This window comes from Daphnia pulicaria, chromosome 6 (genome assembly GCF_021234035.1).
Source record: "Daphnia pulicaria isolate SC F1-1A chromosome 6, SC_F0-13Bv2, whole genome shotgun sequence".
NCBI classification, from domain to species: domain Eukaryota; kingdom Metazoa; phylum Arthropoda; class Branchiopoda; order Diplostraca; family Daphniidae; genus Daphnia; species Daphnia pulicaria.
This window is the reverse complement of record NC_060918.1, coordinates 11375082-11387378: the sequence shown is the minus strand read 5'-3', so window position 1 is coordinate 11387378 and position 12297 is coordinate 11375082. Positions and strand designations below refer to the sequence as shown.

General features: G+C 40.8%; 1 protein-coding gene across 5 annotated transcripts in view; it reads right to left on the bottom strand.

The window, feature by feature from the left end:
- Positions 1-545: 545 nt before the first annotated feature.
- The window catches only part of LOC124343958 (eyes absent homolog 1-like), a 41720-nt gene continuing 29968 nt past the window's right edge, over positions 546-12297 (bottom strand). For all 5 annotated transcript variants that reach the window (XM_046797342.1, XM_046797343.1, XM_046797340.1 and 2 more), the window contains 6 exons: positions 10044-10102; positions 9224-9384; positions 8961-9075; positions 6845-6966; positions 6582-6682; positions 546-2880 (listed from right to left, as the gene is read on the bottom strand). In XM_046797342.1, the coding sequence (XP_046653298.1) occupies positions 2800-2880; positions 6582-6682; positions 6845-6966; positions 8961-9075; positions 9224-9384; positions 10044-10102 (639 nt within the window). In that variant the 3' untranslated portion in view covers positions 546-2799. The remainder of the gene's footprint in view (positions 2881-6581; positions 6683-6844; positions 6967-8960; positions 9076-9223; positions 9385-10043; positions 10103-12297) is intronic.

Here is a 12297-nt window from a genome sequence, read left to right as displayed (position 1 = left end):
AAATGCCAGCAAGAGAGAGAGAAAGTTGTTTTCATGCTGCTTTTTTTGGCAAATGATGCGGAAGACCAGTTTTGTGCTGTGTGCAGTCGTGGTGGACGTCTAATCAGGGACGAATCAAAAGAAGTTTGCGGATGTTATTCACTTGCTGCCTGTCCAACATCTAATGCCAACCGATGCTATCCTGCTTGCTGGTAGATAAAGACATCCCGGAACAGGAAGACACGCATGAACTTGACCAGAATTTTTCGGTTTTGATCCTTTTGTCGCCATCGAGACTTCAATATTGTCGTTTTTTCCTCCTCTCATCTCGCTCCTTTTTTGCTGCTGGTGTCAACATGCGAATTTGGGAATGTGTTGACGTTTGAACGATGTCTTGCGTCATGTTTGGATATACTTTCCGCGTAGGAAGTCACACATTGTCATACGAATTTCTGGAAAAAAAGTGTCAAGTACCAAAAGGCGACGACGTATTACCACATCCAATATGTATGTATATATTGTACAGTACAGTGTGCTGGTGTCAGTCTACAATAATAGAAGAAATGAATGAGAAACATAATGTAAAAGTAACCAGGATTCGATTACAGCAGGGAACACATACGATAATAACTTTCGAAAAATTTGTGAAGGAAATGGGGAAAGAAAAAAAAACCGGAAAATGAAACTGATTGAATCGAGAGTGGGGGAAAAAAAATCATGTTTGGGTGGATCAGTCACTACACGCTCATGGAGAGAAAATAAAAAATTGATAACACCGAAAGAGAAGGAGAAAAAAAAAACAATAACGAGACATATTGATTGAATGTACTGTATATCATATAATGGGTGAAAAAAAAGAGAAAGAACTTGAATGGAGTTGATCGAGAATGAAGGTGCTGCTGAATTCAGCACATACGGATAAGGGAATAACAATTCAACGAGAAAAAGTGGGCGTCGACCGAAATGACGTCAGACCCACCAACTAGCGCATATGATCGAAGAAACAAAGCGCTCGACAGGGTGTTGTTTGATTATTCGACATCTAATAGCTCGTCTCTCTTATTTTGTTTTCGGCTTCCATATACAGAACGGAGACAAGAGAAATGATTCGATTTAAGAAAAGAAAATCCGAATAGCAGTCGCGCGGATTATGGTGGCGGTTGCGGGTGGCTGTATTGGAACAGACGCTTTACTGCTTCTTTTCGGGTGTGTATAGTAATATAGAAAATGAACCATTGTGAAAGACTGGGCAACAACATCCAAATGCACATCCAAATCGAATTTTTTAAAAAGAAACCACCCTAAACAAAAGAAAAAACAACAAAAATAACAAGAACATTTGTGTGTGGGCTATACTATTAGAAAGAACGCGCGCGCTGGAATCATCTGTGTTCATGTCAATATCAAGACACATTATTATTATTTATTAAATTTTTTGCAAGTTTTTGAGTGTTTTGTGTACCGTGAGTATATGGCAGAATGGTTTCTACATGATTTTCTTGTAAAGCTTGCCTTTATTAAAAAGGATTACGGGCTGGAATTAAACAAGTATAATCGAATGGAAAGTCTGGAGAAAAATTAAAAAAGAGAAGAGACATTGTCTGTTTTTTTTTTTTCATCTTTCACCATCAGTATCTATAGACGAACCAAATATAAGGAAACATTTCTCCCCCCCCCCCCCCAAAACATAATTCATCGAAAATATTTAGTCACACGCACTCAACACGCATACACACAGAAACGGGCATACAGAGAAGGGAACTCGGCGGGATGACGCAAACCCCGTCGTCACACGAATATAAGAAAGTCCTTCAACCAGAAACAAAAAAAAAACAAAAACAGACACCGGAAAGAGAGAGAGAGAGAGGTGGCGACAGAGAGAATATATGGGGAGAAATTAGAAGTGAAAGAAACAAAAAAAAAAAACAAAAAAAAACGAAATTTAACTTTTTGCAAAAATCAAATATAAGAATGGTCCCAACCGAAACAAAATTTTAAAATGACGGTTGTTTGTTTTGCTGCTTATTTTTCCTTTTTTTTTTGTTAAAATTTTTTTTTTAAAGTTTTCTTGTTGAAATGGAAAAGAAAACACTCACGATGACATATAAAAACGTATGGGAAAAAGGTACTGTACATTACACGCAACAAACACATCTTCAATTCCATTTTTTTTTTCTCTTTTTCTTTTCATTGGGTATAGGAGCAAATGTCAAGATTATCTTAGACGGTTTTACACATACAGACATGCAAGCACACACAAACTCGTATGAACTCGTATGAAATTCTTAAGTGCAATCGACAGTGCGAGTTGATCCACTTTCGGATCGAGAATAAAAGATAGCGGTAGATTGGGCGATGAGTTTTGTAGAGAGAGAGATGGGTGTTGTTAATTCTAGTACACCGAAGAATGTATAAGGAGACTGATGGATGGGGTGCATAGGAGAAAGGAAATGCGAGGAAATCTGGGTGAGGAGGACACACTGCGGTGGATGACGTCTACCCTGTTGGCGTATCAAACACGTTTTCAACGTATCGATTCGATTTCCATTGTGAGTCTGATGTGTGGCATGTTGTTTTCTTGTTGTATGTGAGTGTGTATACGTAATCTTCGAGTGTGTATCTCGCCCTGTATAAACGTCATTGAATAATGGAGTAACTTCTTTCCGTTTCTCTCTTTTTTCCAGCCTTGTCCTTGTCAATCCATTCCGGTTGTCAAGAGAAGGGACATGCAGATTCTTCCTTTCCTATTATTTGTTTGTCCTTTTGTCTCTTTCCTTTTTGTTTTCTTCATCATCATCCTCTACTTCAAACGAACGACGCTCACATGTACCCCAAATCTAGGGCGTTGTACAGGGCCGCACTGTCCTGGTGGCTGGCGATTCGCCAGAACGGGAAATTCAACTAAAAAAAATAAAAAAAAATAAAATAAAAAAATGGAAAAATTAGTAAATAGTTTTTACAAATTGTGGTAAATTCAAACAGCAGTGACATGTTATTTAAATTTCTGTACGAAAAGAGAATTGTGAATGCGAATTATATTAAATGTATTAAGCGGATGAAACGATTATTGTTAATATTGTCATTATTATTCGCATTTTTCTGCGGTTAATTCTTTCCCCTCAAATGATAAAATTGATGTGTCACGGCGGATTTTTTTTCCCCTCGAGTGTCGCTCGGTCGTGACGGACCATGCCCCGACGTAAATCATTATCTTTTGAGCGTCTACTCATAATTAAAGGCCGCTTCTGCTTCCGCGGTACTTTTCAACTCCCCTTTTCGTCTAAATGGCCACCCAACTTGAAGAATAACGCAAACGACGACTTCAAATTAAAAAAAAAAAAAAATACAGCTCTATAGAAGTAACCATAAACAAGCGAAAGTCCATGTTTGCTGATTCACTGCAAGACCTCTATCTTCACAATAAGTGAACGATCATCATCTCCACTTGTTCTTCAACGTAAGTGTGTTACAGTAGGGACAAAGTGAGTCGGATGAAAGCAACTACTGGAACTCTGCTATCTCTATAGTCACCTCGGCACTTTCAGACTTCGATCACAAATGCCAAAGTGCCTCTAACCCTGCTGTCTTTCGCGTTGTCACTTCCGCGAGTCCTTCGAAACGAATTTGGAATTTTTCAAGACACATTTCATGCTCTCAACAGCCGACATCTCGAAAGAAAAGTTTCTTTGGCAAAACTCGTTTTTCTTTTTTTCCTGAATTTCCCACTCGAATTTATATGATGCTGATGCATTCTCATTTCTAGGTCATTCTATGCGCGGTGAGTGGACGGACCTCACACAGAAGAAGGCCAAAACTAACAAGTTATATTCGTTGTAATAGGCAGGGTATTCAGTATTGTTATGGTTTCTTATTTTGATTTTCTTCAAACGTTATAATTCCTCTATTTCGGGTTCAATATTTACAATTATGTCGGCGGTAATGCAAGAAGGTAAACTTTCTCTCACTCACTTTACTATAATACACCTACAACATGCCACAAGTAGTTCGGAAGTTTGCACGATTTTTCTTATTGAAATCGAATTCTCGTTGAAATATCTCCGAAACGAGATACTTGTCATGTTTAGCAATTTCAGAATACGACCCTTAAAAAATGAGTTGGGTTCATTAGCCAGCGGTCCGTTGCTAAACACATATGCTGATTAAAAAAATAGAAATAAATAAATAGCCAACTAAAAAAATAGAAAAAAATAGCCAACTATTTCGAATTTCTCCCGGGACTAGTGAGTTTTTTGTGATGATCGACGTGGAAAAATGGTCGATACAAGCAGTTCTCTTAAAAACTGACAAATCAGAATGTCACGAGAAATCATGAGAACTGGTTGGCATTCAGAATTTATGACTTTCTCATCGCTGATTTCTCCCCCAAAAATCATCACGATGGCACGCGATACCTCTTTTTTGTTTGAAATTTTTTCTCTTCGATTGTCTAGGTGTGTGTGTTTTTTTTCTTTACATAAAAATTCTGTCGTGTACATACTATTTTTTATTCTCGTAACTCCCACCCTCCTTTCTCCCCTCCTTACAACTAATTTCAAAAGAAAACAAACGCTGGGTGATAACACAATGGATTGCGTAGTTTTGTTTTGCTTGGATCGACCTTCACCCAATTCAATTCTTTTTCTTTTGACGATAGGCTTCAACAGTTCGGATGGCAGTGGTTTTCACGTTTCCGCTCTCAACGGCGTCAGCATAATAGACCCCACCCTAATGGGCCTCGGCCTCCGTATAGTTGGGATGTGCTATTATTGCATCTAGAGTGTAACAAAAGGATGAGAGTGGAAGACGGCGGCGAAAATGGCAAAACTTTCAATTCCGCCGCCACCGACATCACCGCCATCATCCCAAAGGCATCCGCAACGGGAGTCCCCCCCCCCTTCATTTTCACCGAACATGCGGGAAGAAATTTCCCTATACAATGTAATTTATTGTAGTCATCATAGAGAAGTAAATTCAGTCAGCAAAGTGCCCACCTTTCTGCGGTGTTTCACTTCCCACGATTTCAATGACACTTTCTTCTTTGCCTTGTATCTCGTTCTCCTCCTTTCCACCCCCCGTCGACCCTCTCTCCTCAGTTGCTGCACGCTTTCCAGCTCCACTAGCGATCGGAGTCACTTTTTATTTCAGAAGCCAGTTGCTTTTCTTTTCGTTTCTATTCTATTCTGGGTTTTATATCTATCGACAATCACAACAAATTCAGAGCTGGAAAATCGTTAATGCGTCCCAAGGTCCCTGCCTCTCGCAGCCCTTGACACGTGAGATCAGAAAGAGAAAGAAGCGCTCGTAGCCTACATAGTACACAATCGATGGGAAATATACCAATCCGTACTGGAACACGACGGAATGGACCTATCAAAACTCAAGCTAAAATAATAGACTAGAGGAGCAACGGCTCTCAAGGTCCACTTTCAATTATGGGCCCTTCTATTTGTAATCAACGATGACGGCATTTTTCATCGATTGCATCTGACTTGTTATTTTCCATACAAGACATATTTTTCTCCGATATCCTTTGACTGGGAGATGGAGCCGAAAAACTTGACAAGTTAAAACATTTTGGTCCGGTAATCGAACAGAGAAGTGCTCCATTATAAGTGGGCAAGTGGCCAACGTCCCTGACAACCTTCAACTAACTACATGAACCCTGTTGGATCGTAAGGCCATCATATCGGTAGCCAAGACGCCAGATGCTCGATTTCCTCATCAACATTATTCCTTCATTTTTTATTCCATTCTTCATCCTCCTATGGATGTTTTGAATATTGGGACATTGCTCATCCGGGGGGCTACGTTTTTGAGGGGGAAAAATTATGGAGATGTCATCCGTCATCGGCAACGGCCTTTATGGACTCGTAGTTTTCCGTCTCTCTCTTTCGATTGGATAAACGATTGAAGATTTCTAGGATTCTCATCTCTCTATATACTTCCATTTCGAGAGCGTCAAATAAGGCAACTGATGACTATACAGCGTAGATACGTCCAGATTTGAAGGGCTTTTGTGTCGCCTCGTCTCCAGTGTCGAAAGGCCGCCATCAAAAGTGATCAAACCTGGAAGACAGCAGAGGCCATACAGTACATTTCGTGCAATGTGGGGAATCACAGTGAAGAACCACAGTGAAGACCGTGCACTTCAGCGCCCACGTACTGTGTCAGACAGTCAAGTTTAAGGTTTGATCCTCCTCAGAATGGGCTGCCCTTAAGCGATTTGCAAGTTTCTTCCAATGTTTTGTACTGAATAAGAATACGCTCATTCCCACGCACCGCCTATCCTGACTGAACTGACTGAACCTTTTTGGGGGAAAACCTTTTCTCATCTCTCGAAACGACGGGCGACTACATTCAGACGCTCATCTTCTTCATTTTCCTAGACTTTATAATCCTATTTTATATTTTCGTTTGGAATCTCTTGTTGGTGGTGATTTCGTGTTAATGACCGTCGCGTGACGGAGTTTGACGATTTCTCGATCGGACAGCGATACGGGCGGGAATCGGACAGACATGGTGTCGTTGTCAGTAGGTAGAGAAAAGCATAAAGAATCTAAGGACAAGGAAAGAGACACAAAAAGGAAAAGAATGGAGCTCACCTGCTTGGCAGCGCTCTCTTCGTCACGGCCGTCTCCGACAACGACATAGGTACATTTGCGCCCGAACCGAGAAACGATCCGCTCGAAACAGCTTTCTTTGCCTTTTGTCACAAATAGAAATAGTAAAATACATTAGATTTTATTTTTGAAAAAGATCTTTCGTCATCACACTCGAGTTGGGATTTCCAGAACGAGAGTATGCGCTGTTACTGGGCTCGGCGCATCCGCCTTTTTGGAATTGCTTCGCATCTTCCGTTTATTACCGATTTTAGTGGCACTGTAGATGTTCTCGATGGCGAAGACACCGCCCAGCCCGTAGAGTGCGACTTTGGCCAAAGCGGGAACGAGTTGCGTTGTCGTCACCAGCACGTTAACGGCGTTGGGTCTGTTAAACACGCAAAAACAAAAACAAAAAAATACGTACATAAAATAAGAAAAGCCAATTAATCAAAACATTTTGAAAATCAATTAAGCCGGGGATCAAAATAATCATAAATTTTAAATTTGTGAGGAAGCTTTTATTGTTTGGCAACTCGTCACGGTCGTTCGTGATCTTGCCGATTGATCATCAGTCAAACGTAGGCTTCATTTTTTTATTCTCTTTAAATGGACACGAATTGGCGCGCCTGTTGGATAAAGTGCTTAAACCTGACACCCGCAACCGGCGCACGCAAGGTGAACATCTTTTTTAGCCTTTTTTCATCCTGATTTTTTCGCGGAAGGTCGTGGGAACCATGCGGTTAAACTAAAATCCCCTAACGTTTATCTTGGCGCACGTGATGTGCGCACGGTGGTGAGTTGTATCCGTGACCTTGCGAATGCAAGTGGTTCCCCTGCTCGATTATTTTGGTGGTTCTACTACATGAGGTGCATAAAAAAAATTTATTTTATGCGCAACTTTGGTGATGGATGGACGCACTAATTGGAAAAACAACTCGACAAGTCAACGTTGGTCGTAAGACGGATCTCGCCGGATGAAGAAGTCGAGTCTGCTCCGAGATGTGTGTGTGTCTGCTAAAATGTGCCATAATTGCGGTTGTTGCAGCACGGCTCATTACCGGCCTTTCAACAGGTCCCACCACCTAAATTGTCTGGGACATTGTTCAGTCAAGACGTTCCGGCCGTTTGCGCAAGGCTAAAACAGTCACGAAACGTGATTGCTATTCGATTAAGAAGATGTTATTCACTATAAACTTGTTCTGACAAGGAAATAAATCGCAAGTTGATTCTGGCAAATAATGCCGCAACATTCCCCGATTTATTCTTTAGAAATATTTAATATAGAAATTAATTTGATCTGACTTCTTATCAATCAAATATTAAAATATTTCGGCGCAACTAACATTTTTAGGTTATGAATTAAACTTAAAGAGGATACAGGATTTTTTTTGGTAGGTCGTTCAGCTGTAGTTAGACACATAAAGTACGTGTCATAAAAGAAACTGTTGATGAATTGATGTGCTTGAGCTTTCTACCGGTTTTGATTTAGATTATTCCCCTTCAGGTGAAGAATGTATTTAGCATAGCCTATATACATTTCGGGTTTTCAGTTATGCGCATACATTAATATAAACTAAGGCTTAGCTTATTGCTTGCTATTTTGAATAATGGCGAGACGGGTAAACTCGTCCAACGGAATGGAGCGCGATGGGGCAAACGGTAACCGCAAACACATTTGTTAAATGCGCTTGCATGCCACCATTTCGCGTGCTAGTGAACTCAAAGCTGTGCGGCTGTCAAAGGTCGATAGGTGCCTAATACATCATTTTGACGTTATGCAATTTCATGCCGAATAAGCGCTTGGAATTTCTTTTCGCACGCTAGCATTTGTTGTCCAGCAAACAGTATAGTTCCCGGCCATATAGTCCGGCAGAAACACTTGGGAAATAATGTCCGTGCTGCTGGGCCGTTGTTTGGCAAAGAACTGCGTCACTCACGACTCGAAGGCGATGTTTCTTTCAGTTGCCAAGCAGTTAGACTTCGCACAACCGTCCTCCTGTTATTCGCATCTATCTTTCAGCTCTCTTTTCTTTTGTAATGCAGCTCTAAAATACTGTGACGGGACTTTTAGATGGGCTATTATGTAGAGAGAGAGAGAAAAAAAAGACGTAATCATTTCGTTTGGGACGTTTGAGACGTGACGGTCTTCCAAAAGCTGCCAGGAGCTCTCAGTTGCTCAATCGCTATTATCATTATTAGAGACTTTGTTCCTAGAGTTATTTTTTTTTAATGCCTGAATGTCGTTGGGTACGTTCGGCTGTCGAATTTGGCATAGAGGGAAGAGTCGTTTCGAAGTTTACTCGCTCTTTGACTATGTGGCGCAAGGAATTGCTAACCCAATGCGTGAGTGCAAACGTGTGGAAACAATGGCCAACTAACCTGGAATTGATCAGTTCGAGGCATTTAGTGACTAGAGTCAGCCAATTGTCTGTCAGCGATTCGATTTCCATCCGCAGCTGGATCCACTGCTCCCTCTTGGCAGGCGCAAGCAACCCTGTAGAGTTCATACAAAGGGGTCATGACGGTTAATATCTTTTTTAATATTTTCAAAGAGAAAGGGAGAACGGAAAATTTTGTGTCTATCGTCTAATCTTCAAATGGTATTACTATTTCTTTTGTTTGTTATTTATTTTATTTTTTACCTCCGACGCTGTTGCGATAACGGTTGTAAATCTCTTTGATGGCTCTGTACCGGAAGGCAAGCTTCCTCATCCAATCGACTCCGCCGCGGACGCCAGTGGCCAGACAGAGGCTAGCGTTGGTGGCGGCTGCATGGAAACCGTCCGTCCGGAAATTATAATTACTGTGTTCAAAGGATGAAAACATGTGGAGAGATTAGATACAGTAAGTCGAACAAATGATTACAGGAAGGATTTTCAAGGCATATCTAGCGTGAAGGGACAACACACGAAAAAGAGAGACATGGACCATTTCAAACAACCTGCACTCTGCCTATAGAAGCGAAGGTAATTTTTGTTTGATATATTTTGCGGAATACGGATGCTGCAGTGGATCTCCATATTTTTTTGGGAGGGGGGGGGGATAGTGCTGTTTTTTTTAACGGGAACAGTAAGGAAGTTATTCTGACTCGATCAGATTCCCATCGAGATGTGCGCCCATAGCTTAACGGTCATCCCATCTCACCAATAAGACCCGCGTTCGAATTCTTGTGTTCCTATTGTATTGTACCCCCCACTGTGTTATATAATTAGCAAAATTATAAATTTTTTTGTGTTTTGGTTCCAATTTTTTCAGAGTTTTTTCAAAACTGAACAAGTTTTCCTATCACAAAAAATTTCTAGTGAGTCGTAAAAAGGGCCTGAATTGTAACAGGTCAACTCGATGGTGCAATATTAAACCGTGTTAAACCCAGCCTAACCAGCTCGTAACATAAAAACAGCCTAGCTGATCGAATGATGAATGTTTTTAAAAAAAGAGAAACTAATAAAAGAGTATAATTACCTGAGATCTTGGCCATTATCGTCGGAGGACACGTCGTCGATATGGACTTGATCACATTCCTATTAAACAATGAAAAGGTTAAAATAATTGTTGAGAATAAATACAGCAGAAAATTGGTTGAAACAGTGCTAATATTTATCCAAAGTGGAGGATAGAACTGAAACGATTCAATGAACGTTAACGAAACCTTGACCGAAGAGCCAACATTGAGACTGGAGATTGCAACATGACTGGAAATTGTTTTCCTATGTAAATTCAAGGAGTTTGTCACTGCAGTGCCGAGAAGGAGCTCACAAGGAAACGTCGTAGATGATGAGTTGGCGAAACAGCAGCCAGCTCATACGATGAGACCTTGTCAACCACGAACACCACACGATGATTCTCATTTCATTCTCTCTTTCATCTCTCTTTTTCACTCGTTCTGTGTGGAAGATCTGTCATTACTCATTTCCTCTCTACCTCTCAAGACGCCGCTTGGTCCATCAGAGAGCCCAGCATGAGAGAATCGGCCGCATATCGCAAAATTCAACAAGCCGTCACTGTTGATGACCACCGTGACGTTTCACATAGACCAACAGCTTAACACATTCATTCGGGGAGACGAACACGCTCAAGCTCACTTTTCTCTTTTCCCTTTTTCCAGGAAGAGAGCGAACAAGAAAGAAGATTATTCGACTCCTTCTTTTATTATTTCGTTTTATTCTTCGTGCCGCCAATCTTGAACTTCATCATATTACACAGGCCGCAGCAATCTGGCAGACTCGCATCAGACAACGGCAATATTCCACGAGTACCTTTCACGCAACGTTTTACACGAAAAAACTGTGCGCGCAACCAAAAGGCGACAGAGAGACGTACACGCATCATGTACACACACGCACGCAATAAAACATTTAAAATAAAAATTTCAGTTTTTAAAGGCACTTTCACTTCTCAATGCCCACTGATTTTGTTTCACTATTACTGCAATTATGCGAGGTACATTGAAACTTTTGCAAAAGGCAAGTGTCGGCAATGAAGCGGAACGGGCGAAAAAGAGGAGAGAATTCCCTTTCAAGGTTCGACGATTTGTGCAAGCCCGAAGAAATCAAAAGACCTTTTAGGGAGAATAGAGGGGGGATGGCTTATAAAACTAAGCGATACTTAAATTGCTTTTCCCAACAGTTTCTCAAAGTATACTGTAGATACGATATTACAGATGTTTAACAGCCCTCCGCTGTAATTGCGCGCATAAAATTGAGATCGTCGGCGGGTATACGGTTGAAGACTAGACTCGTCTGACCGTCTCCGATGCTCATCGAGGCAACGAGAAATGTTAGCTAATGAGATAACATCATCAACGAGCCATTAACCCGACCCGGGTGCCGATTCCCAATGTTTGTATGGATTTTTTACGATTGCCCTCCTTCAACCAGCCGAGAAAAACCCAAACGATAATGGTACTTATCCGCTAGTTGACGACGACGTTTCAAAGTCAAAGAAACCCCGATACGGTCGTAATAATAATGAACTCGATTGGTTCGTATGGGAGGCGTTGGAAAAAACATCGAGCATTTTTTCTTTCTTTCTCTCTCACAAGGAAATCGCCATTTAAAAAAATATGTGATGACTGTTAGATCAAGTTATATAGTCCAGTTGTTATCTTATATTCAAGATATTAGTGCATTCGTGCTGGCTTATATTCGATGTGGATGTTCTTCGTCACGAAAAATCCATTAAAAAGAAACCGCACACAGAGACGGAATAAAGGGATTTGGGAGAGCTATAACTACATTTTGCGCGACTTATACAAGACCATCCAAATGATCGTGTTGGCGGTTGATTTTCGTTTTCCCTTTCTTTTTCGTTATTAATCTCCGAATTAGCACGGAACTGGAGAAACAGAGAGAGAGAGAGTTGCGCAGCTGCGGAGGGTGTTGCTGAACACATGAAGGACTGGCCTGACAGTTCCGCGTTTTTTTTTTCCTGAAAGGAGCCACGCAGCTCGGATAATAATCAAAACATGGAAGAATGAACAGCAAAAGTAAAAAGGATAGAAAAAAAAACACCCAAACAATAATCATAATAATAAAAAACAAAGGAAACAAAACAACAAAATTCCCTTCTCCTTTTACCTAAAATGCAAACAAGTTTCCGCCGGTTGATTCAAAAAGTCAGAAAAAAACTTTTATCTGCATATATGAGAAGAAGAAGATAAGGCAACAGAGTACAGACACAAAGGAACAAGTCGACAACGCCAGCGCAAAAGATTCAC